The sequence below is a fragment of the Serinus canaria genome, chromosome 7, assembly GCF_022539315.1.
Source record: "Serinus canaria isolate serCan28SL12 chromosome 7, serCan2020, whole genome shotgun sequence".
NCBI classification, from domain to species: Eukaryota; Metazoa; Chordata; class Aves; order Passeriformes; family Fringillidae; genus Serinus; species Serinus canaria.
This window is the reverse complement of record NC_066321.1, coordinates 5,467,548-5,492,455: the sequence shown is the minus strand read 5'-3', so window position 1 is coordinate 5,492,455 and position 24,908 is coordinate 5,467,548. Positions and strand designations below refer to the sequence as shown.

The 24,908-nt window shown below is 38.6% G+C and overlaps 1 protein-coding gene across 2 annotated transcripts in view; it reads left to right on the top strand.

Annotated features, from left to right (window-relative positions):
• SPOPL (speckle type BTB/POZ protein like) overlaps nucleotides 1-17,833 on the top strand; it is a 33,031-nt gene extending 15,198 nt beyond the window's left edge. The window contains exons 3-11 of one of the 2 annotated variants that reach the window (XR_001990047.3): nucleotides 33-154; nucleotides 420-571; nucleotides 4,066-4,193; nucleotides 8,298-8,475; nucleotides 8,570-8,625; nucleotides 10,190-10,312; nucleotides 11,367-11,509; nucleotides 11,596-11,754; nucleotides 13,620-13,757. Coding sequence is in view for 1 of the 2 variants with exons in the window: in XM_009087783.4 (XP_009086031.1) it covers nucleotides 33-154; nucleotides 420-571; nucleotides 4,066-4,193; nucleotides 8,298-8,475; nucleotides 8,570-8,625; nucleotides 10,190-10,312; nucleotides 11,367-11,509; nucleotides 11,596-11,649; nucleotides 13,620-13,764 (1,101 nt within the window). In the remaining variant the exon portion in view is untranslated. Of the gene's footprint in view, nucleotides 1-32; nucleotides 155-419; nucleotides 572-4,065; nucleotides 4,194-8,297; nucleotides 8,476-8,569; nucleotides 8,626-10,189; nucleotides 10,313-11,366; nucleotides 11,510-11,595; nucleotides 11,755-13,619 lie in introns of both variants that reach the window. The other variant, XM_009087783.4, reaches the window with a different exon arrangement.
• Nucleotides 17,834-24,908: the final 7,075 nt, after the last annotated feature.

Genomic DNA, 24,908 nt, shown 5'->3' with positions numbered 1-24,908 from the left:
ATTTTCTTAACATTTTCTAATCTTTTGTTCAGGTTAAAGTAGTAAAATTTTCATACATGTGGACCATTAATAACTTCAGTTTTTGCCGTGAAGAAATGGGTGAAGTTTTAAAGAGTTCTACATTTTCATCAGGGCCAAATGACAAAATGAAGTGGTAAGGTCTTTACTTGAGCAAGTGCTTTGGTTTTGTTTTGGGGTTATTTTGCTCACAAAAATTGTAAAGTTAAATTAAAAATAAATGTTAAAACTTGGTCACTTCTTGGAGGGTTATTGTAGGTATGGATTGGTTCTAATTTCAAAATGTCAGTAATCACAAAGGAAACATTTATTTCAGCAGCATTTATGATTGTGTTTTATAAAAGTATTTCTGAATTTACTCTGGTTACCATTAAAAATTACAATTTCTCCATTTTTTTCAGGTGCCTGAGAGTGAATCCAAAGGGATTAGATGATGAAAGCAAAGACTACTTGTCATTGTATTTGCTTTTAGTCAGTTGTCCAAAAAGTGAAGTCAGAGCAAAATTCAAATTTTCCTTGTTGAATGCTAAAAGAGAAGAAACAAAAGCAATGGGTAAGGGAATATTAATGTGGTTTTGTAAGAACATCAGCAATGTTATTTTTTTCAGTTGAGAGCAGAATTTAATATTGAGATAAACTTTTAAAATACCTTTTTTAATTTCCTTTTAGAAACATAATTATAAAATCCTGTTCATGTTTCACACGTTTCTGATCACTGAGCTATGTTAATTCTATCCTGAGCAGTATAAATTACAGCACATTGCCAAATGCTGTCACTCCAGGTCCTTGTCACTTCGTTTTTCCAGCAGATTATTCTTGTTTCCTGTTAGGAGAGGTGTATTTGCTTGTTTGTAGCTACATTGGAAGTATTTGTTTTCCATTGCTAAATAGGCTAAGCAGAGATGGCTGGACTTTTTTAGGCATCCTTTACAATATTTTGGTCTATTTCAGCAGATTTACTGTGTAATCAATTTAACAACATGTGCCACGTACCCAAGGAGTTAGAAGACTTTGAAATTCCTGATGATTTGATTCAATTGTTTTTGTTGATTTGAAAAATGTATGGAAGGCTCTTAGTTTCAAACTTGTGAGCACAACCTTCATTGGAAATGCTGTTTGGGAAAGCTGGGATTCTTGTGGAAATGAATAATTTAATGCTGATCTGCACTGAATTTATTCTGCTGCAAGCCCTGTATATGAAGAATATCTGTTTTTCTTCCCTTCTTCTACTCCAGGACTTAAGAGATGTTTCAGGTCCTGTTTTGTTGCAAATTCTGCATTTCTTGCAAAAAAATTTGTAGTTCTGCAGTGTTTATACCCAAAGTTCATGCTATTTCTCCTTAAGTAACTTGGCCCACTTGTAATCTTCCAATTAAACCCACAGAACTGAGTTCAAATGTAAAAATTAAATTATTAGACTCTTTGGAAGGAAGGTAAATATGTATGTTTCACATGCATGTTTCACTCTCCTAATCCTTTAACACTGATGGTGATGGTTTCTTCAGTCCCTGCAGACTTCCTCTTCTGGAGTTTATGTGAGCACAGCTACACTTGTGTACATTTGGAGGATGTATGCATCTGGGCTTGACACAGTCCTGGAGGGGATCGGTATTTGTAATAAAATGTGAAACTGCATCAAAACCTATTTAGGGATAATCATGGAAGCATAGAATTTTTGAGTTTGCCCTGGGGCTCTGGAGACTCAGGGTCAGCCTGAGCAGTTTGCTTGGGACTTGGGGTGCTTTGAGAACTCCAAGGATGGAGACTCCACAGCTTATCCAGGCAATCTGTTCTAGTCTCTAGCCAGGTCCTGCTGGCCCTTTGTTTGCCTTAGTGGTTCATTGTGGGTTCTTGTTGATTTGTTGTCCCCCAGTCTCCAGTGACCTGTTTGTTCTAGTCTGTAGCAAACACCCAAATCCTGACCCATCTTCTGGTTCATCATCCACTGCAGTGCTAAAAATCCTGAGGGTGGGTGTGTCTGCAGCTTCTGCAATAGTAGCTGTGCTGGGTTTGGCACCACAGGAGTTATAAATATCTTTTCACTTTGGGAAATAACCAACAGAAGTCTTATTTCTTGGACTCTCCAGCCATTTGCCATCTGCTTCTGTGGGTGCTGTGTATTTACTGAGACAGGAAAATGATGCCCCACTTCCACTGTCCCTTGTAAATTGATAATTTGTGCATAGGCTGCTGCTTCAAGGGTTGAAACTGTGTATGAAACAGATAGTGAACTAACATTTTAACTTTATTAGAAGAAAAATACATTTGCACTTTTGTGCTGCTCTATTTTGGTTCTTAATTTTGGGGGTTAACACTGGTTGTTGCTGCTAAGAGTAAAATCTAAGTCTGCAGAGTAAAGAATTGGGCTGAATCTAGAGAAGAAATTTGTGAATGCTTTTGGGAATGTGATTTTCTGATTTTTTTTTTCTTTAATTCAAGGTAATGAGGTTAAAAGTTGGTAAAAGTGTGAAAACACTAAACCAGATGCCAAAAAAACTAGATAATATTGTTTTAAAACGTGTTTTTCCTCCTTGGTATACAGATTTTCAGATGTGAGCAGTGTTGTGTGTTTGTGCTGTTGCCCTCAAAGCCCACACTGCACTTGAGGGAATGCATTTCCCTCTGCTGCTGTACTCTGCATGGGCAAGGGCTTCTTGATCCAGGAGTGTGATTGAGGCGACAGGGACAGAGACCTCACACCTCCTGCATGGCAGCTCCTGGGTGGCTCTTCAGTATATTCTGAAAATACAGTGAAAATCTACAGGATAATTTGCTTGATATAATCCTAGTGGAGAGCTGTTCTGAATATAATTTTTCCAGCTCTTGGAGGTGAGGGCAGTGTGTGACATGTGTGTGTTTTCTGTGGTACATGCTCCAGTGTGTTCCAGTGGTGCTGCCAAGGTCAATAGTGTAGGGAAGTCTGGCTTTGCTGATGGCTTTATTTTGGAGGTATTTGAACAGATTCTGTCATGAAAAACACTTTGCTTTTATTACAAGCCTCTGACTTAAACTTCTGAAGTGTTCTCTTTAGCTGAAGCATCTCATTGCTGTGTACAGCAAATGAGATGGTGATGTGTTTCTTGCCCAGGTTTTTTGGAATAAAAGAAACGTTCTTTAAGAAAGAACCCTTCATGAGATCCCTCCCTACTTCCCCCTCTGCTTTTATTTCAGTATTCTTGCTGTCTTAATTTTGAACAATCCTTCTAAACTTAATTCAGAATGTGCTTTATTCTACTTAAATTCTCAAAGCCATTCCCAAATAACCTCTTTCCCATATTTTACTTTAAGTATAGGGTGCCCTTTCCTGTGGTTTGATTTGAGGAACAAGTGGCCACTTTTCAGTCAACCAGCCATGTAAGATGTGTGATCTTACTGAATTTACATGTGTTTGCACTGACATGACTGTGGGAATTCTTTTTTGGCTGTGAGCTTTAGAAAAAAAAAGTTGTGTGGTCACAGCTAATCTGATGGATTAAAAAAAAAATAATTCTTACAACTAGTGCCAAAAGATAAATATAATTAATATCTTTTATGACCAAAAGATAGTTCAGTAGTTGAAAGCTTTCATTTCTGTTTTGCTATTTTAATGCTTTTACTGTATTTCAAAATAATTTCAACCTGTGAAACAAGATTTTCCATTTCAGGAAGAAGTCAAACCAGATTGTTGTGACAACTGCAGCGCGTTGTCAGGATGGGTTTGTGGTGACAAATTCATTGTAATGGTGCTTCCCTCTGAACAATTCCTCTTTTGACACATTGGCATTCTCAAACACTCACTGAAAAATCCTTGTGCTGGCTGGTGCCTGAGAGATCTAATGAGAGGATATGGTTCAGTTTACAAATTGTGCTCCACCAAGTTCTATCAAGTGTTTTATAAAATCACACTATTACAGTAGTAAAAAGGCTTTAATCCGTTCTGTTGGCACGTGATCCAAATGTGTGAAACTGATGAATTTTTTTATTAACACTGAGTTTTGATGTGGAATTGGGTGCTCTTTGTTAATATTTTCCTTTAACTTGCTGTATTTGTACACAATTTTTTATCAGAAAGCCAAAGAGCATATCGATTTGTGCAAGGCAAGGACTGGGGGTTTAAGAAATTTATCCGAAGAGATTTTTTACTAGATGAAGCTAATGGTCTTCTACCAGATGACAAGCTTACATTATTTTGTGAGGTGGGTATTAATTTTTAAGTAATAAAGTTTTAAATAAAATGTTTCCTGCTCTAATAAATAGTGATTTATGTTGATTTAAACAATAACATACTCTAAAATTGTCTTCTGAAAACTAAAAACTTGGTAAAATATACATTGCTTTGTCTGCATTTTATTTTATTTTTTGGTGCTTGTAAATTGAGGTGTAGAATGTTGAATTGATCACTTGTAAACTGCTGGACTTCTCTATGAATTTACCACAGTTACATCAGAATTGACTGAAGAATTATTTATGCCAGAGGTGGCTGGTGTGTGCTGTCTAGAGAAATGCTGTTTTACTGAGGTCACTTTTATTTAAAGGAATTGTATTACTGTATTTGGAATATTATTGTATTGTTGTATTTGGAATTAGAGGATTGGTTTTCACTGGATGGAAATGTTCACATACTGGTTCACATTACAAAAGAAAACCCAACTGATTATCAGAATCTATATTCCTTTACTATCCTAATTGTTGGCTTTAACCAATGAACATGTATTTCCAGTAAATGAAACACTTTATTTTTTGACTGATTGTTACATTTTGTTTTCTGAGAGTATCTTGTAGAAGTTGTGCTTGATACTGAAAATTAACATTGAGAGCTGTGGTGTAAATGTAACTTCATGGTGTATTGTGGGTCCCTTCGTCTATAATATTATTTATGTCCATAACCTAAATTTTCCTATTAAATTTCAGTAAAAAGCTTACTTGGTGTTAAAAATGGAAAGCAAAGACAGTAGCAGTGTAAGTGGAGTGTATGTTGAATATACATTGGCTGGTTATCTGGGCTGCCATAAAGTGATTAGTGACTTAGGAGGATGATAGATGCTCTAACTGCTAATAAGTTTGCTTTGATCTGTGTATTTACAGGAAATGTGTAAAATTGTCTTGGCAAGATTACAATTTAATTATATGTCATTATGCTGGGTAGGAAGAATAATTGAAATGTGGCCCTTGAGACTAGATATTGCAAATATAGTGCATCTTATTTTCACTTAGACAAGTTAAATTAGCTGCATGATAAATTTGTTATGAATACAATTATTTGGGTGATAAAAGCAGATATAACAAGTGCTTTATGTTTCTGAAAAGATACTTTTGAGTATTTTCTCTTCTTAAGTTGTCCTCTTAATGAACACTTTGATGTAAATGAAAAGCTCTTAAAAGTAGCATTTGGTTTTGGAATAGATCACTCTCTAATTTTAGAGATTAGGTTTGTTTAAAAACTATAACTAGAAGAAATACTGGATTTCCACAGAGAAATGCTGTTATTTAAATTCTGATGCTAATCACTGAATTTAGCCATGTTTCCCTATGAAAATAACTTGGTGTTTTAATGTGAGTGGCTTTTGTAAAGTGTTGGACCTACCCTGATTATAAATGTGGAAGGAAGTAAAACATCAAGTTTTAACATGTTCACTGTGAGCAACTAAATGTGAACATGTAGTTGCTCACAGTGAACACGTTAAAATAACTTCTGGCTTCTTTCAGGGTGACGGAAAAACTTGAAAATCCAAATATTTTAGGAATTTATTTCTTTGGATGTGTGATACCAGCTCTTCAGCTGTCCTTAGAAATGGCAGGTGTTGTTTGAAGGACCTGTTTCTATAGACAAGCCTGAAGTTTTTGTCCTTTTAGAACTCTACTCCTAAGCTCTGATTTCCATGTTTGCCTTCCTACTTGTTTCCTTTGGAAAACTGACTTACCACTTCTTAACTATTGCACTTGGCTTGATGAAGCTTGTCAGATGTAGCTGATATTTAGTGAAAGTCTCTGATTACTGACTGTTGGTGGGCCCTTCTTCTTATTGGCTTGCAGGAAAATTACTTGGTTGTCTTTGGCAGCAAAGATATTCATTCTGTGTTGCTAAATATTCTCAGGATCAGCTGGATGGGATCTGAGGGGCTGTTAAGTTTAATATTTTGTGAAGTCTGGTGCTGCCAGCAGAAACTAGTGATTAAATGCAACTTCAGATTTTTGGGCACGCTGATCTCTGTTTGACTGAATTCTCTCTTTCCATATAATCTGAAAGTACTTTCAGATGTTCCATTTGCTAATGGAATAGAATGTTCTCTGCTTTCACTGATCTCTTACCTGCCTTAGTAGTCCAAGGAATCATTTATATCACCCTTACCATTAGATTACCACAGATTGAAAATCCAGAGAATCATGGACATTAACCTGGTTAAGTGTCATCACACAGAACTTGTTCAAGTTGATAAGTTTTCAGTGGTTATATGGGATTAACTTGATTGGATTTCAGCTTTATTTAAATAAATAAATTATAAATAATAAGAGGATGCACGGCATGGTTGTTGGACTAGGATATGAAAGATCAGACCCCTGTAATCCTTTTGTGTTTAGAATCTTTAAAGGACAATGCACTCCAGGTTGCTTGGGTGGGGGAGATTTGAATTAAAACTTTGCTTGGGTTATGCCATAAAAAGATGACCTGTAGCAAATTGTTGTATTGCCCAGCTCTCAGTATGTATTAGAAACCATTCTAAACCAGAAGTTTGGAAGGTCAGAGTTTAGTTTAAGTGCACATAAAGAGTGTGTAGATGACTTTCCCTAGGCATTGTCTGTAGCTAACAGGAGGATGCTGTGTGGACAACTGGGACCATGAACTTTGAGTCAAGGCTCTGGAAAAGCAGAACTCTCCTCTTGCAACAGAAGATGAGCTTGGCTAAGCTAACAGTTCCTTTGTGTGTATGTATATCTCCTGAAATCACTGTGTGTGTGAAAACTGGGAAATAGCTCTATAGATTTTTTTTCAACGTTATAAATGTACAGTCTAACTGTGAAAGGGAAAATTTCCTGTGCTTTGGGTTTCTTGTCTTTTTTTAAGGTGGAAGAATAAAAAGGAATTTCTTCTATTCACAAGGGGGTATGAGATGATACAGGGAATTAGGCAGTGATTCAAATCCCCAAGCTGCTGTCATAATTGGATCATCTTCCTCCTCTTCTGGTCTGGAGTTTGGCTTGCAGTGCTCCAACTTTCTGTGAAGCTGAGCTGTGCTGTTTTTGCTTTATGCCAGAGTTATTCCAGATGCCTTTGGAAATCAACCAAAACCCTGATCCTAACAGTATCAGCATTTTCTCTTAAGATCTAATCCTAATTTTCTGTATTTGAGAGATGGAGTGATCAAGATCTTCTAGTATGGCTCATTACAAAGGTTTTGTTCTCAGGTCTGCGCTCTCAGACAAGAGAAGCAAAACCTGCTGAGCTCTTCTGTTTTCCCAACACACTGATTAAAAGGACTCAGTATGTGAAGATAACTGAAAAAGCAGCAAGGAGTGCTGCTGTCCTGTTCAATTCCTATATGAAAGACTTAAACATGGGTAATACTGGCAGAATATTCACTCCAAATGAACATATTTCAGTTTTCCTAACTAGTTCAGTATAGAAGTTACATCCTGTGAGAATGCATTTCACTATTGAAGTTACTTACACCTTGTATTTTGAAAGTAATGGCTTTTAATCTTGTTTGGAAAACAATTACTTGTGTTTCCTGCCTCATCTAGAATAAGCAAAAGGAAATAATGAAGGAGCTGTTACTTACACTTAGTTTGCAATATCACATTATAGGTTGTGTATGAACTTAACTGTCAGTACAATAAGAGATATTGAAAAATTCTACAGATTGTTCTTCTGAACCTTTTCTGTGACCATGTGATCCTGATGGTCTGTATAGAATTGTATATTGTGTATATTTTACTGAGATGGGTGAAGTGTTGAACTGTTAATTTAACTCTGAAATAGCATTAACTTGTTTTTGTTCCCACTGCTTTTCCAAGAACTCTGTCTGTCCATGTTTATGTTGGCATTTCTGTCAGGTGGCATGTGGTGTTGTGCTCTCTCTTTTTGTTTTGGTTGGAAAAGTACACAATATTAGAGTAATCCCTATTTGTTTTATGTTACTTAAAAGTAAATTGTAAAGCATTGGTTTATGATTCTGGCCTAATGCCAAAAGCTTCACTGTTTTTTTTCTTTGCTTTGGAATTGTTGGGATTCTAGCAATAGGTACTGTGATTTAATTCTTGTTCAGTTATGAAGGAGTTGTCTTGCTGTGATTTTCTGTTAGGTAAGCGTGGTCCAAGACTCAGTAAATATATCAGGACAGTCTAATACAAACACTTTGAAGGTACCTGAATGTCGACTAGCAGAAGATTTAGGGAATCTCTGGGAAACAACAAGATTTACAGATTGCAGTTTTTATGTAGGAGGACAAGAATTCAAAGCTCATAAATCTGTCCTTGCAGGTACTTTCTACTTTTGTATTGCTATTATTTTGTAATTTAAATTGCTGTAAGTTTAAAATTTGATTATATTTAATGTTTACTTTTCTTGATACAGCACGATCTCCAGTTTTTAATGCAATGTTTGAACATGAAATGGAAGAAAGCAAAAAGGTAAGCTTCACTGAAAATGTTGCATGTAAATATTTGTACCTTGTGAATGAGGAACATTGCAAAAAACTTGAGGCAGAGCAGATTGAGGAGGATGAGGGCTCTTATGGTGCATGAGGGACAGTTCCTGGATCTCCCCTGGTGATTTCTGAGGGAATTTGTGTAGGCAGCGTGGAGAGGTGCTGGAGGATTTGAATTTTTTCAGGTACTTGTATCTGCCCTGGATAGTGTTTTTAAACATTAGCTACTGGTGTAATTGACCTGGTAATCTCTGCCCCCTTTTTGCCTCAGTTTGTGTCTTCCTGTCAGCTGATAGACTTGACTGAGGTTTTGCTGTAGAGTATTGAAGTGTTTTTTTATGGTAACCAAGAAACAAGAGGTGGATTATGACTGGAATTAAGCCCTCAGGCAGTGAACACCTTTTCATTCACAGCTTCTGCAGGCACTTGACCTGTGTAAGTGTTTTGGATAGATGGTTTCTTAATCAGCAAAGTGCTGCTTCTGCTTTTATGCACTTGCTGTCTCCCACGACAAGGAGCTGTTTGTGTCTTTCTTGAAGAATTATCAAAAGTGGGTTGGTTTTGGGCTGATTCCATGAAAAGGTGAGGAACTGATCACCTCACAAAAGGGTTATGATAGGTGATCATCATTTGGTGTTGCAAACTGCCAGATGGCACTTGTGTGCACAAACGCATCAGGTGAACGTGGTGCTGTGGTACAGCTGAGGTCACTTTGCTTCCCGGCACCTCTCCACTTTGGAAACTGTCACAGGTGGAAGGGGAGTACTGGGAGCATTTTATGGAGGTTCCTGGTCTGAAAGAAATCCAGACATGTCACAGCTTGAGTAATGTGTCCATGCCAGGCCTTTGCCTTCATCAGCAGTGCATCCCCTGTGCAGCCCTCCCACTAAATACTGACAGGAAACCAGACCATGCTCGTCTCCTGTGCCTGAGATTTTTATACTCCTTTCAAAAGTCTGGTGTTTGCTTCTACATCTTTGACATCATTTCCCACTTCATTAGTTGCCTGTAGGGGATATTGTTATAGGATTGGTCAAACTTGCAATGCCACTGTTGTATTATGGCAATCTTCAGCTGTGTGATGTCAGTTCAATGTGTTTGCTTTTTGGATTCTCAGAACAAAACCTGGGCTGTGTTGACTCCGTTTAAGTTGAGCCAAGAATGGCTCAATTTGTTCTGTCTGCTTCTCTGACTTCTGATATTCCAAATGCATTCTCTTTGTGTTGGAAGCTAAGAAGCATTTTTAGTATTCCTGAAACTGCCTTGATTTTTATGTGCAGTTTGTGTGATAGACTTCAGAGTTATGCATTTCATGGGAAAAAAATTGCAATTATTTTTTATTGCTAGAGCTGATTTCTACCTAAGTTTTAAGAGCTTTTTTAATTGCTTTTGATGTAAAATTGTTTAATGTTTACCTTAATTTATAAGGATTTTGTGTGATGGATGGTGAATGAAAACTTGTAGCATGCATGCAGTTGATATTTAATATTCGCTTTGAAATTGTAGCTAAATTCCAAAGACTTTTATTGTTTCTTCTTCTTTACCAGAATCGTGTAGAAATAAATGATGTAGACCCTGAAGTTTTTAAAGAAATGATGAGATTCATTTACACAGGAAAAGCACCAAACCTTGAAAAAATGGCTGACAATTTGTTGGCAGCTGCAGACAAAGTAAGTAATTGACTCCAAACTTCCCAAATCTGGTGTTTGCTTGGGGAATGTTGATTTTAAAAATAAAAAATCTTATTTTCAGATTGTTTGATATATATTTTGCTTTTTTAAAACATGAGGAGCAGTTCTCATCAGAAATGAAGATAAATAGGAAATAATAGATTTTTTTAGCAGTATAAGGCTGATAAATCTTTTTTTAAAGAGAAGTGTTTTAGGTAGTTATTGATTATCAATTTTTTTTAGAAATGGGATTGTCTTCCCTACAAACCTAATTGTTCTAATCTTTCATCTCTTCTTTGTTGGGATCATGTCTGCTCTTAAAATTGTTTCTCTTAGAAATACTTTTTCTACGGTGATTTTTGAGATGAAGGGATTTACAGCAGCTCAGCAATTAAGGAGTTTTTTGAATGCTGGCCCTGATTTAGGGCGTAATTGATAAATATAGAGACTGTTATGAAGTATTTGTATGATTGTCTGCAATACCAGAAAATAAAAATGAAATCTATTCAGACTGCGACATTCTTCAAAAAATAAGCAGAATGTATTAATGCAAAATATAACATGGGAATGCAGGTTTTTTTCCCATCAAATTTCTTGTAGGCTGTATCAAAGATATGAGGTAAATTAGGAAATTCAGAGATGGGTTGAGGATTAAGTTAAATTTATTTTAAACAGTGTAGTTGATGAAACTCCATTGTATAATTTCTCGCCCCTCACTTAGAGATGTGAACCTGTTCAATTCTGGTTTGGCTCCTTGTTCCTCCTTCCTTACCAAGCAGAATTGAAATAAAAACTTTTGAATGAGTTATTTTTGTTGTTTGATAAAAACTCTGTCAGCAAGGTCTTTAATTAGTTTGTGCCAAGCCTAATGCCTGTGTTACATTTGAGAACTGTTCAGTGCAGCACACTGTGCTGTGCAGTACCCCTGGGGAAGCAGTTTGCTGTTAAACTTGGGAGGCACCAAGCCTGGCTGGAAGTGTCTTCAGAACTGTAGAGCTGAGGACAGAGGGAGTGAGTTTGAGGAATGATGAGTGCAGTTTTTCTCTCTCTCCAGTATGCACTGGAACGGCTGAAGGTGATGTGTGAGGAAGCACTCTGTAGTAACCTCTCGGTAGAAAATGTTGCTGACATTCTTATCCTCGCAGATTTGCACAGCGCTGAACAGCTAAAAGCACAAGCAATAGACTTTATTAACAGGCAAGTAATACTTGGATTACTTACTAAATATGTTTGTGTTTATATTTGGTGTACTTTCTCAATATTAGCACACTTCTCTCTTGCAGGTGCAGTGTTCTTAGACAACTTGGGTGTAAAGATGGGAAAAACTGGAATAGCAAGTAAGTTTCCCTGCCCCACGATGTTCTGTACAAACACTGCTAAGTAGACTGCAGATCTTAAGAACTGTTGCTTCATTTCCACACTGCTGAGGCCTGTCACTGACTGTAAGTAAAGTAGGATTCAGCAGATGCTACCCCAGTTATGATTGTGACTCCCCCTTTAAATGACAGGGAATGTTAGCTGCTCTCCAGTGTGAGATCCTAACAATAGCTGGTTTTCATTCCCTCTCCCAGGGGCATAGTGCTGTGAGATGATGGAAGCAGCCTTTATAGAGAAAACCATTCTCATGAGTACCCAGGTTTGTGCCTGGAGGAGTGATAACCCCAGTGTGGTTTTGAGACTTGCTTGGGTCAGTCTGAGCCTGCAGTGTTTCCACAGAAAGGAGGGCAGTTGCTCTCTTTGGCTTTGGGGACGTGTTTGTGCACCTTCCCACATGCCAGCACAAGTGCTCTGGAGGCCACACAACTCGTCAGTCAGGTCCCTCTGAGGGCTCCTGCCTACACTGGAGATAGGTTGAGACTGTGTGGCTCAGGCTCTGGATTGCAGCAGCTCAGGTGAATCACAGAGTGGAAATCAGCCAGCTGCAGAATAGCTGGTAGTAGGCTCAAACAAGGGCAGTGGAGCACTTATTTCTTACCATCAGAATCTCCAGAGAGCTGAAAGGCTGTGTTGTACTATGTAGTTGAAATTATTGTTTCTCCTTGAAACAAAAATGGTTTCTAGGCATAATGATTGAGCATGATGTGGAATAGCAGTGGGTGGTGAAAGGTAAATAGTAAAATACCAGTAATAGACATAAGTCAGAATCATAACTATGTAACTACTTGATGTATATCTTCTCAAGTGATTTGGATGTTCCTGAGCTGACTTCTGTCTTGAATGTTTGCTAGTTAACAAGCTGGTCATCTTTGCTTCAGCTAAAACGTCTACAGGAATTCAGGGAAATGATAGGAGCGGGCCTGGCTTAATTTACTGACTCTGAGCACTCTGAACTTCAGTTTTGTTTCTCAAGGCCCTTAGCTTCGCTGACTTACAGCAGCAGATCAGAGATCATGTGGTGCAGAGGTCAGCTGATAACTTCATGCTTGATAATGTTCCTGAAACAGTGTGAGGGTGCTCACAAAAGGCTTGTGAAAGTGCAGAGCAATGGGAACTTGGGATTGATGCATATTAGTTCTAAATGACAAATTTATCCTTTGTCAGTGTGACATGCAACCCAGCCAATATAATATTCTTCATGTGCAAAGTGAGTTTTTTGCTTTTTTTTCCATTAGTTCACCAAAAAGTAAATACATACATTGAGCATTGAGTAAATAGATAGTTTTTAATCTCCTGGTGTCATTGTGACACTTGCTGAAGTCTGTTGTTGCTTTTGTGTTAGAAGTCAACAGTAGCCATTGAGAGCTGTTTTGAATGTGGCCCTTGATCTGCAATGAAAAAAGAGTGAATCTTCTCAGTACGCTCCACTGGTACTGAGACTGCAGGCTCCCAGGGAAGGAGCTTGGAGCCAGCCAGCTAATCTGCCTTCATGGCTCTTTCTAGGAGATAAACTACATCATTTTTGAGGCAGTTGCAGCTGATTCATCTTGTCATCCTTCTCTCTCCCCAAATTGAGCATGCCCTTTTGTGTAATGAGATTATCGTGTCTTCCCTTGCTTTTTGTCTCTGCACTAGACCTCATTTTCTCCTAGTTTTCCTCTTTGTTGTTTCTCATGAGCAATTTCAAGGTGGTTTTTCTGACACAGTTCTCTAGCTGAGGTCTGGCTGGTACTGAGTAGAGCAGACCCACATCTGGTTCTATTTCTATCCCCAAATTGCTGCTTCTCTCTGTTGGCACCCTCGCTGGCATCCACACTGCGTCCCACAATATTTGACTGCCCTTCTGCAGCACTTCTGCCTTGCCTGCTCTTCTCCACTGTGCATTTGGTTTGTAAAATAGTGTGACTGTTCTTAATGCTTCTGTTTTCAGCCAAGCAACAGACATAATGGAAACTGCAGGCTGGAAGTCCATGATCCACTCCCACCCTCACTTAGTAGCTGAGGCCTTTCGCGCTCTGGCGTCTGCACAGTGTCCACAGTTTGGCATTCCACGCAAACGGCTAAAACAGTCCTGAAATCTTCCATGAACTCTAGAGAAATTGGACTGACGCCACTCCTCCTTGTCCAGAGGTGTTTTCACAAACCATAACAAGAGTTTTTGTTATCCTTGTCCACAGAACAGAAGCTGAAAAAGCCTATTGTTTGCTTTTCAGATGGATAATTTATGGTTTAATCCTCAGCTTTAAATTAGACTGATTACTCTAATTCACTGAAAGGCCTTAAATTATCTTCAATGACTCTCTAGTCCATATAGTCTAATGTATCTTGATTTTTTTATTATTATTTCTTAACGTGCCTTGTCTTTTTGACTAGGCTCTGCAGGATTGCACTAGCTCCATAATGCAGTAAAGTTGATATCTGAAGATTAATTTTTGAAAGGGATCTTCCATTATTTTCAGAAGAAAAAAGAAAAAAGATTATAGTTTGGTCCTGTGCTAACTGGAAGGTTTTGGCTGGCCTCTCATTAAAAGCACTTGAACAAGAGGCACATCATGTACCCTAGGCAAGTGCTAAATATAGGGAGAGCCTGTTTACCTTCAGCAAATGCCCACAGGCTATTTATGGCAATATACTGCTTTGAACATAATTTATTTTTCATTGTGGGGGCAAATATGCAATGGTTTGGCCCAAAAATGTATTTTCATTACAGTTTGTAATGCTTATTGTGTGTGTGTCAAAGCTGTCCAAGCGGTGAAGAGAAACACAGAATAAACCTTTTGCTTGTGTTTCTTTACGGTCCATCATTAGTTTACATTTAATGCAGAACTGAACGAGAGGTAAAAGAGCTCAATGTGAAAAAGGAATAGTGTTGTATATGGAATAAATATATCCCAGTGTATGGTTGCATAGAAAAGTCAAGGATGCATAGAATGACCAAATGTAAATTGAGGAAATGGGCCAAATGGATTTTGAATATGCACTTTTAATGTGTAACTTTTGTATGTTGTGTGGTACATATATATTTTGCTTTTGATGAATTAATGAGGTACAGGTAATTGTGGCTTAACTTTTTAGATACATTTTAAGATGCCCACAGCCACATGGGATTTAGTTTTGTTAGAAAAGAAAGGCATGTCTTTTTAAGACTCAACTGAAGGTGGCTATTGCGAGCTTTCATATTTAAGTAACAAAATATTTTCGCTTATTTGAAAAAGGCATGTGAATGGTAAAAACTTTGAGGGGATTTTTCCCATCTTGACGTACATGCATGGCTCCCACAAACACCTGGGGAGGCTGTGCACACATCCAGGAGTATTTCCCTGAAATGTCAGGTGGTATCAGCAAGCAGAGACTTGCTCAGTATTGCATTTCAGTTATTGTAATAGCATTGTGGATGGTATTGAAATTCTGCATAATGTGGATGGTATTGAAATTCTGCATAATGTGAAAAGGATGAAACATTTGTAAACTGCTTGTCATGGGCCAGTTCTTTATTATATGAACCTTAGCTTTAATATCAACATCCTCAGTGTTTGATAGCTTTGTTTACAATTGGGAGGAAAAGTCTGCAGTAGTGCACACTCTAAATGTTCCCTGAGTTATTGCATTGAGTTTACTGTAATAGTGATAATATGCTGTATTTCTTTTTTTGGGGGGAAGATTTGGGTTTTACAGTTTGGAATGGGAGAAGATCTCACCTAATTTATAAACATCTTTGTGTAAGGGTTTGAGTTTGCCTATTAAAAAAAGTCATGCAGGGAAGAGAGAGGAAGAATTTCGGATTGTTTCTCCATCCTTATTTCACTGAGATTCATCTGACTTGCTCTGAATGAAATTTTTAGAGGAAAGAATATTTAATTTTATACTTTGGCATCTAGTGAACCACTTACAAAGGTAAATTGGAAAAAAAATGCCCAGTTCCATTTTGAAGACTAAAACCTCTGAACATGAATTTTTTCTTACCTTCTAGCTAAATCTTTATGATGGCTAAAGTGTAAAATCAGAAATTTCAATAATACACAAGGCATCAAATTATATATATACAGAGATTTATCAATTTTTAAATATTTATCTAAGATAAGGTCTCACAAACATTCTCCACAACAGGAGGTGAAGGTGTTTATTCCAAAATCATGTTTTTGCTGCACTGTGTAACGTGTTGGGACTACAGCTCCTCATCCTCATCACTGTAAAGCTCACAGCACTCACGTGCAAAGTGACTTGAATATTTAATGCTGTAATGATTGCCCAGCTCAGCCTGTTCTAAAGTAACAACTTACAGTAATCAGATGGAAAGTTTAAGGATTTCTAGGATTTTTTTTTCCAAGCCTGATAGCACACTTTGTACCAAAAAAACAGTCAGACACTGTGCTGTGATATTGTCTGCATCATAGAGTGTCCCCTCCTCGAGCCAGGCAGTGTGTTACACCAACAGGAAAGAGCCCTCTGCTGATCCATCTCTTCAGATTGGACTTTATTTATTTATGTTTTCAAGTTCTGACAGATCTTGAGAAAAAGGTGAAGCAGTTGCTGCGTTCTTAAGTGAGTGCACTAATTATTCACCTCTTTAATTACCTACATGCAGTGTTCTCACTGGAAGGGGACATTGATAATTACAACCTTCCCCTTTGGATTCAGTAGCTCGGTTTCATTCCCCACAACTCAAGAAGTTGCCCTTAAAGCCTCAGTTGGAAGTGCAGCAGATCAGGAATAATCAGTGGTCAGGTTTTTCCAGGCTGAGACCCTGGGGGTTTTTCCTGGTTTCCCTCCAGGTTAGGAATATGCCGTATGAAGGTGCCATGTTTTGGCTTGCCAACACTACTCTCTGATAGATGTGAACCACCACTTCTGTGCTTTTCTGGGGAGAGCCCTGCATGTGTCCTGTGTGTGTGTGCGTGTGTGTGTGTGTGACTGTGTGGTGTTTTTTGTCAAGGGTGACTTTCTAAAAATAAGGACTCAATTTGCTGTTAAAATGCTATTATGTATTATATATATATTTTTTTTTTTTCTCCATTCAGACCTCTCCTAAGGAGATGCTTTGGGTGGAAGTTGATTCAATAAATAATCCTTATTTCCTAGTCCATTTACTGCATGCAGAAGTATGAACACATTGTGCCTTTATAGGAAACTGTTGCAATGAAAGGATGATTTAACAGGGTGCAAGGTCTTCGTCAAACGTATTTTTAAAGGTGAAGAAGAATACTCTTTGGTACACAATTGAGATGGAAAAGTTCAAGTTGCATTTGACCTCTGTTGCATGTTGATTCTTGCTTCCTAAATTCAATTTCACCGAGGTACAAACTACACAAACAAGTGGAATAAGTATTACAGATACAAGTTGAGTAATGGTATATTTTTGTGAAATTGTGATAATATTTGCTGTTACAAGATAAATGTGTGTCAAAACGTGGTAATCATGGACACAAGGTTACTCTAGTTCTGATGTTTTTCTGCACATTGAGTATTTAGTATAAAATTCACCTTTGCACAGGAGATCGGTAGAGGACCTACATGGAGATTGTGATTTTTTAAATCCTCACAGCAAGGCTTCTCCTTTGGGAGAATAAAAGCCATGTGCAGTATTTGAAACTGTGTTTCAGAGAAGGCAGTGAATTGCAAATGTGAGGTACTGCTACCTGAAATGTTGTCAGATTTTGTTGAATTTTACAGTTGATTAAAATTCCTAAGCTTAATTGCCTTTTTTTTTTTTTTTTTTGTAATTGACAAATGGAATGTTACCTGTCCTCTGTCTGTTGTCAGTAGTGTATTTAGTGCAGAGCTTAGCTCCTTAGCTAGCCAAGACACTTAGTCTCATATCTTGGCTTCTGCTTACAGTAAATGGACTATGTTTGTAAAGGGAATTCACTATTTCAAGTGTTTTGCAAGGAACTTCACTGTATTTGTAACCTGGTTTTTGAAGGCTTAAGATCAATGAGTCCTATTTTAGAAGTTAAACCAGTGAAATGACTTGGACCTGTTTTGGGGTGGAAATGATAAAGAGAATTCAGATATGTAAACAGTCGTATCAAACCATCCAGCCTTTTTTTATCAGCTGATGTTAATGGTGAGATACTTTTTGTACCTTGTTGCTGAAAATATTTTTGCGTTTCAGCACATCAAGTTACAATAAAGTTGTTACTTATACAGAGTGTGTCTGTCTTTATTTGTTGTCTGTACTTGCATTTGTTCCCAATGGCTGCCTTTGCTTTGAGAAAGATATTTTATCAGCACTGTCAGTCTAGTGTCAAATATGCTGCTGTTCTTTTTGGGGAGGATCATCTTGCAGCCTTGCTCTGATCTCCATTAACTTGGTTATTTTTCTGTTTTGACACTTTTAAGCTCTGGACAGCTTAACTTGCCCACCTGAGAAGTGTCTCCCTTAGCACAGACTCTCAGGGCTGGTGGGAAGAAGGGTTGATGCTGTGGTAATGAAGAAGGGATTGGTGGGTTTGAAATCTGCTTTCTTCTTCCACCCACCATCAAAAACCATCATCCTTTGTCCTGCCAAGGAGTACAGGCTGCTGATGAGCCCATCCAGCAGGAATGCTGTTGGCATTTGTTACAGGAGAAGTGGTGTGTCAGAGGAGGAGTGGTATGTAAGGAGTTTCATATGGGGATAAATATTTGCAGTGATATGTGGCACTGATGATATGTGGCTCTGGACACTCTGAACTCCTGAAAATGGTGTTGTCAAGGTAAGTTATTTTATAAAAAGTGTGGGTCTGGGTAGGTATGTGCAAAATTCTCCAGGTGTGCTTAAAACAAAAAAATTCATCCCTTAACTGAGTCCCCAGTGATCCAGTCTAATGTTCCTCATGGGGTTTGTGTCAGTAATGGCATAACTCACATCCCCACAGAGAGTTCAGTAACCCCTGAGGGGAACAGGGCTGCTTACCCCTGAGTGGTATCAGAATTATTTATGCAATCCAAATGTCTGACCTGAGCTTCGCATTCCAGATAAACCAGGAATATTCATCTTCATTATTTCTTTATTTAGAAGGCTATATTTTTGTCCTTTCTGAAGATGGTTTTCCTCCCAGTTGTTAATCTTGTCATCATAAAGAATTTTGTTATTCAGCAAAATAATTCAATGAGCATTGATTTTAAAAACCACCTGTTTTTTTTTCTATAGCATATTCCAGTTTTTTGTGTTGAAACTGAGCACATGGAGAAAACCTTTTCTCTAAGTTGAATATTGTGGAAAGTATTTTACACTGTTGGTCCAGTCCTGTGTGTGTCCTCTTTCTTTAAAAGGGGGAAGCTCAAATCCTGACTCTCTAGTGGTGCTGGGTAAAAACCATCTCTTGCTGTACAGAATTGCCTGGCCTGCCCTGTGCTGAAGGGATGGTTTGATGTTGAAGTGTTTGAGTGCAGCCTGAGCAGTCAGGTGAGAAATTAAAGTTGATTAAAGTGAGTCTTTGTGCCACTACTCCAAACTTCATAGTATTTATGGTTTTCTGTGTTTTAGATGGCTTCAGTTACAATTACTATTCAAGGTAGAATATTACCCATTCCACTACAAATTTTACTTGGCATGTTTATTAAGTAAATTAGATTAAAGATGCAGCTGCTTCCATTACACACAAATAACTTTGCACTTAACATTGTGATAGTGTGCTAACAGAGGAAATGCTATTAATTGCCTCTTAAAATTAATCTTGAATAGTTTATTTTTCTGCAAACGTCTTGGCAGTTTTCCACTAGAAGAACTTATTTCTTGTTGTCAGTTTTGAAGATTCCTTCTTTGTACTCAGAGAAAGTTGGAAAAAATACAAGGAGTTGAGTGAAGCATTTCTGATGTGAGATGCAAAGGATTTGCTTTTTCCATTACAAGCACTGCACCAAGGGAAGAAAACCCATCCCAGGCTCAGTTGAGAGAGTTCTTGAGTGCTTTGGAATGGCATTCCAGGGGGTGTCAATAAGTTTTATTTTAACAGGATGTGAAGCTGGTGCTCTAAGTGTAAAATTTGGCTTCTTGTGAGTCAAGTATAAAGAACTGAAACAAGCTTGTGATTTTGAGACTCGGGAAGAAAAAACAACTTTGCAGAGTTTGCATGGCCTTGGCTTAAAGAGAAAGTGCCAGGAGTGTTTTGAGCTCTTGGTTCAAGTGTTCTGAAGGAGCCATTCTGGTGATCGTCATCCTGTCAGGCAGGGGGCAGGGCCTTCTTTGAAACTGTTTCCTGACACCAACATTTTTGCCTTGCATTCTCAGCAGAGTTTGGAGCATAACAATGTTTTGGTGCAGGTACAGTGTTTCAATCAAGGGGAGGTGTATAATGAGTGGAAATCTCTGCTTTGCCCAACTTATGCATGTTTCATGCGTTGGCAGTGATAGTCATGCAGAAAATAAATTACACCATGTCAGACGTGGTGCTGCTGATCAGAATGGAGACAACTGCTGCTGCATTTTAAGCAGTCACAGTTTTTGACTTCCCACGTTTCTCCCTGCACAGTTGACTGAGCCATTTCTGTTAAAAAAGGTAAATTTTGAAGAGTATGCAAAAAACATTCTAATAGGATGAAATCTTAAAGCATAGAAACTCTAGCTCCAGTCTGACTTATTTTAACCTTAATTGCCACATAAACTATTTATATTTTCCATTTTTAAGTTGGTGAGTTTTCAGTAAGCTTTGAAATAAATTTTATGTATGATTTGCACAATTTTCTAACCCAGCTGTGTTTATTGAGTCTTGAAAGTTTAAAACAAACCACCTACTTGCTACAGAAGTGTACAACTAAAATGTTTGCCTGCAGCAAAGACTCAGTCTTGCCTCTGGTACTTGTTCCATGCCCAGATTAAGAGCTGTGGTGGTCTTTGTCAAGCCCACACCATATGTTAATAAATGGAGAATAAAAATGTCAATTAAATGGTGCATCTTGTGCCTGTCACCTCTTGCAGTTGGGCTGCCCTTGTCAGACACAGACAGGAGGGAGTTCTTGCCCTACCAAGCCCTCATTCCTCCTTCACAGCAGCTCTGGGGGTTATTGTGCTGGATCAAGAGTTTGTGCCAACTCAGCTCAGATGGGGAGGATTTAGTGCAGGACCTCAAATAGAAGGACATAAAATATTTGCATATTTATTGGCAGTTGTGGTCAAGATGGATTTGAGGCATGGGTATGGGGCAGGGTGGATATTTTCTGCATGCAGCTTTTTCTTCAAATGCCTTGCTGTTCATCTCTTGTGGGTTTTTTGAATGTGTGCTGGCACCTCTCAAATAATGGAAATAAATACAAAATATCTAGTGAACCTGCAAATGCTTTATAGTGAAATTTGAGCAAGTTCAATTTTGCTGATTTAAACAAATGGAGATGCAAATTTCCTTGTGAAAGTGCCTTCTAGCAGAAAATGTCAGATGTGGTTAATCTCAGAACAAACTATAAAAGGGGTTAAATTGTGTACTAGATTAGGAAACTACTCAGTATTTTACCAGTAGTGCTAGAATAGCAGGCATCTACTTCTGACAGGCTGACAGACCAGAGAATTGAAACTTAATGAATCTTAATGCTTTCTGTCATGTACTTCAATTTTCTCAAATTATTTCTCCAATTAGTTCTAGTCTTTGTGAAGGAATGATTAATGATAATTAATACATTCCTATAATTTGCATATTCAGTCTCCAGTGTTTCTAAAAAAAATACAGATTTGTTTGTGTGAGCAAGGCTGGTTTGTTATTTCTTTGAGGTGCTGGGGTTTTTCAGATTTTCAGCTTTGGATTTCCAGTTGAACAGGGAGAATAAGATGGATGCATTAGGGAGTTTAATGTGGTCTCTCCAAATAAATAATTTGGACATAACCCAAGGCTTCAGTCTTTCCTGTAAAGATGTTTTCTCTTTAGTGGATAGGTGGGGAATGTAGGGGTACAAAGTTATTGTCAGGAGCTCGGCTCATCCTGCATCAGCTTTGGGAAATATTTATAGCTGCAATTTTGCAAAACTGGGGAAATCCTGGAGGGCATCTGCTCTTCAGAGGTTGGTTTTGGTTTGTTTATTTTTAGAGTTTATATGCCTCCTTTATGTTGTCATTAATTTTGTTTTACTCTTGACATGCACATATGGAGGGATTTATCCAAATAATCACATGAATTTTGTGTTTAAAATCAGTACCATGAGATTTTAAAAGTCACTGGTTTTGGTCTGCACAGGAGCTCTGGATTCCCATGCTGCTCTGCAGGTATCCAACATTTGACTCACTAAAACAAACCCAAAACCTGCCCCAGCTCTGGGAGCCTGCAAGAGTGGCAGGGTCTGTATGTCTGAAATCAGCATCTCTCATCTCAGCTCTAGAAATCCTTTTTCTTTAGATACACTTCACCAAAGAAATGGAGTGTTGGCAGTTTCAGCTACTTTTTAAATCAATAAATGCTTCATTTTAGTAGTTTTGCCACCCAGTCAAATATGTAGTGTTTACTGGGGCAGTGTGCCCCAGTTAGATTCACCTCTGAATATTCTGTACAAATCATTATTGAAGTGCTTAAGCAGAGTATAAAAACTGTTTTTATGGAAGATTTATCCTGAAAAAAATAGTGTGGGTGTTCAGAACGTGTTGGTTTGGTAACCAAGGTACACACTCAGCAGGAGGCTGCAGTTTTCCAATAAGGTATTGGAATATTTTGGGCAGTTAGAAAAATAAGCAGAGGTAGAAAGTGCAGGTGTTTCATTACCTTAAAGGAGAAAGGTTTAAAGGACCAGGTTTGGGGATTTTTTTAAAATAATCAGATGTGGAAGGTGCTCCATGTGGTGTAAAACTAAGCATTTTGAAGTTGGGCCAATTTTGTGTAATAAATACTCAAAGTTATACTCAGTGCTGTCAAAAGAATCCATAATCTTGTTGCTTGTTTGCAGAGAGCAAACTAAACATTTATTCCTGATTCCCCTGGATAAAAATATGTATGGAAGGTGCTATTGCTCTGAGATTGTCTTTAGCAATAAACCTGGTTTGTGTTTCTGCATGAATTACAAAGATGGAACAAAGTTTTTCCTGGGGTGAGTGTTTTCTTCATTCTTTAGAAGCAAGAGTGGAACCCAGGGCTGGCTCAGCAACGTTCAGTGCCGCTGGGACAGCATCAGGAATAAAAATAAGCTTTATTTAGCTGTATGTAGAGATTCATACCTCAAAACCATCAATAGTGCTGTCACAGTTCTGTAATCTTTACTTGCTTCTTGTAGGGCTAAACTGGTGGGAATTGGCTTCTATTCCTGCAGCTACCCAGGGGTTGAACAGCTGGGAGGGAAATGCTGCCCTGGAGGGAGGCAAGGGCTGGCCACTGTCCCCTGCCCTCAGCCATGCTCCTGTGTGGGGCTGTCAGGAGCTCTTTATTCAGCAACTTTGGCTTAGAGAGTGAAGCTGGGGGTGAAGTGGAGGAGGGAACTTCAGTGGGAGCAGTTGTGCAGCCAGAGGGACAACAGGGCACTTGCAGTTTGCTTGTGTTGTTTTATTTTACATCCTCACCAGAAGATTCACCAAATAATGGGTAAGCAGAGGGTGATGAGTGCTTTTATTTCCAGTGGATTTGGGCTGGAAGGACTTGGTGTCCCTTTCACTTGGTAGGCCAAGTATTCTTTCCCATTTGCACCTTGCAGAATTTATTCTGTCTCCCTCTCCTGGCTGTCAGCTGCTGGGAGTGGCTGAGGGGCAGTGAGGGAGAGATTCTGGCTGTGCTGGGAGTGCTGGGCTCACTGACCTGCTCTGAGTGGGTGGGGGCAGAGCTGCTCTCACTGCTCTTGGGAAGAACTGCAGAAATAATTTGGAAGGGAAGAGAATCTCTCTTTGGTCCTTGCTCCCAGAGCTGTGTGCTGACATCATGTGTGTCCCTCTGCAGCCTGGAAAAGGGATTTGAACAAAGGCACATGGAAGAGCCTGGTGTGATGGTGGTGCAGTTTGTTTTCTGAAAGTGTTGGTTTAGCAGAACGTTGCCCTTGCTGCAGCAATGCCTGAGCCAAAGGCACGTGCACATTGTGAGCTCTAATGTGCTTTTGTATCCTGCAGTAGATGAAAATGTCAGTCACATTCCCCTTATTTCAGCCCCCTTGCATCCCTGGGGAAGGTGCACATGTTACTTATGTCCCACCAATAAAACCACCCTCTAGGAGGAAATCTGTGCAGGCCATCCAGCAGGATGTCAAATTAATTGCACCAAAATAATGAGTTAGCACCAAATGCTAATTAAATATTGATGGAAGTCATACTTTCAATTATCTTCATTATGGCACAATGTTTTATGTAGACATGAAGTGCTGGCAATGTGGGCATATATTATCATTAATCTTGTCATACAAAAATATTAGTAATTTCTCAAAAACCCACTGTAAGGGTGCTGGAGGTCCATGTTTAGTATCTTTTTTGACAAAGTTTTTTGTGGTTTTTCTTCCCCTTTTCTTTTGAAGGAACAGGGCTGGAAGGGCCAGGAGATGGGGCTGAGGCAGAGGGGGGCTGGTGAGTGAGATGTGACCCAGGGTGTTCTCCTCTGGGACAGTGGGATGGGCAAGAGCCACTCCCTTCCCTGTGTGCATTAGCACTGAGGGAAAACACTTTTAAACCTAAGAAATTAGAAGATTTTTTAAAGAGAAGGACTTTGTTAGTCAAAAACAAAAATCCAGGGCAATCTAGACTAGAGACTAATTAAAGGGTGAGTCCCAGGAAGAATCCTAACCAAAACCAGTTTTATATCCAGTTGCCTTTGGGGAGGATGGACAAAATTTACCACGTAATTCACAGATGAAACAGGTACTCCTGTGTGCAGTCTTGTTCTCAAGTCCCTTTGAGCTCTTCTAGAAAAAAAAAAATTCCAAGACCTCCAAAGTCGTCCTGGATAATGCTGTCCTAGGAATTCTTTTTATTTTAAAAGGAATTTCTTTTTCATCAATTAATAGACGACATAAGCTGAGGTGAAAATTAATCCTTCCTGCAGACTTTGAGGAAGGGAAGAGTTTGTACAGGACTGCCTTGGTGGGCCTTCTTTTCCAAGCTGGACTGCAAAAGAGGTCCTCCTGCCATCTCTGTGTGAAGAAATAGTAAATTTGTGCTGGTTTGCAGAAAAAAAAAATGCTGCTTTTGTGCCTCTTGGCTTTAATTGGCAGCTTTTGCAGCAGGTGAGCATGAAGGATGCTCACAGCAGTGAGTGCAGGATGTGCCTGTGTCTCCATGGGCAAAAAAAAATTCCTGTCCCAGGAGTGTGAAAGTTCTTTGTCACTTCTGAGAGCACTGAAGGGTTGAGAGTGG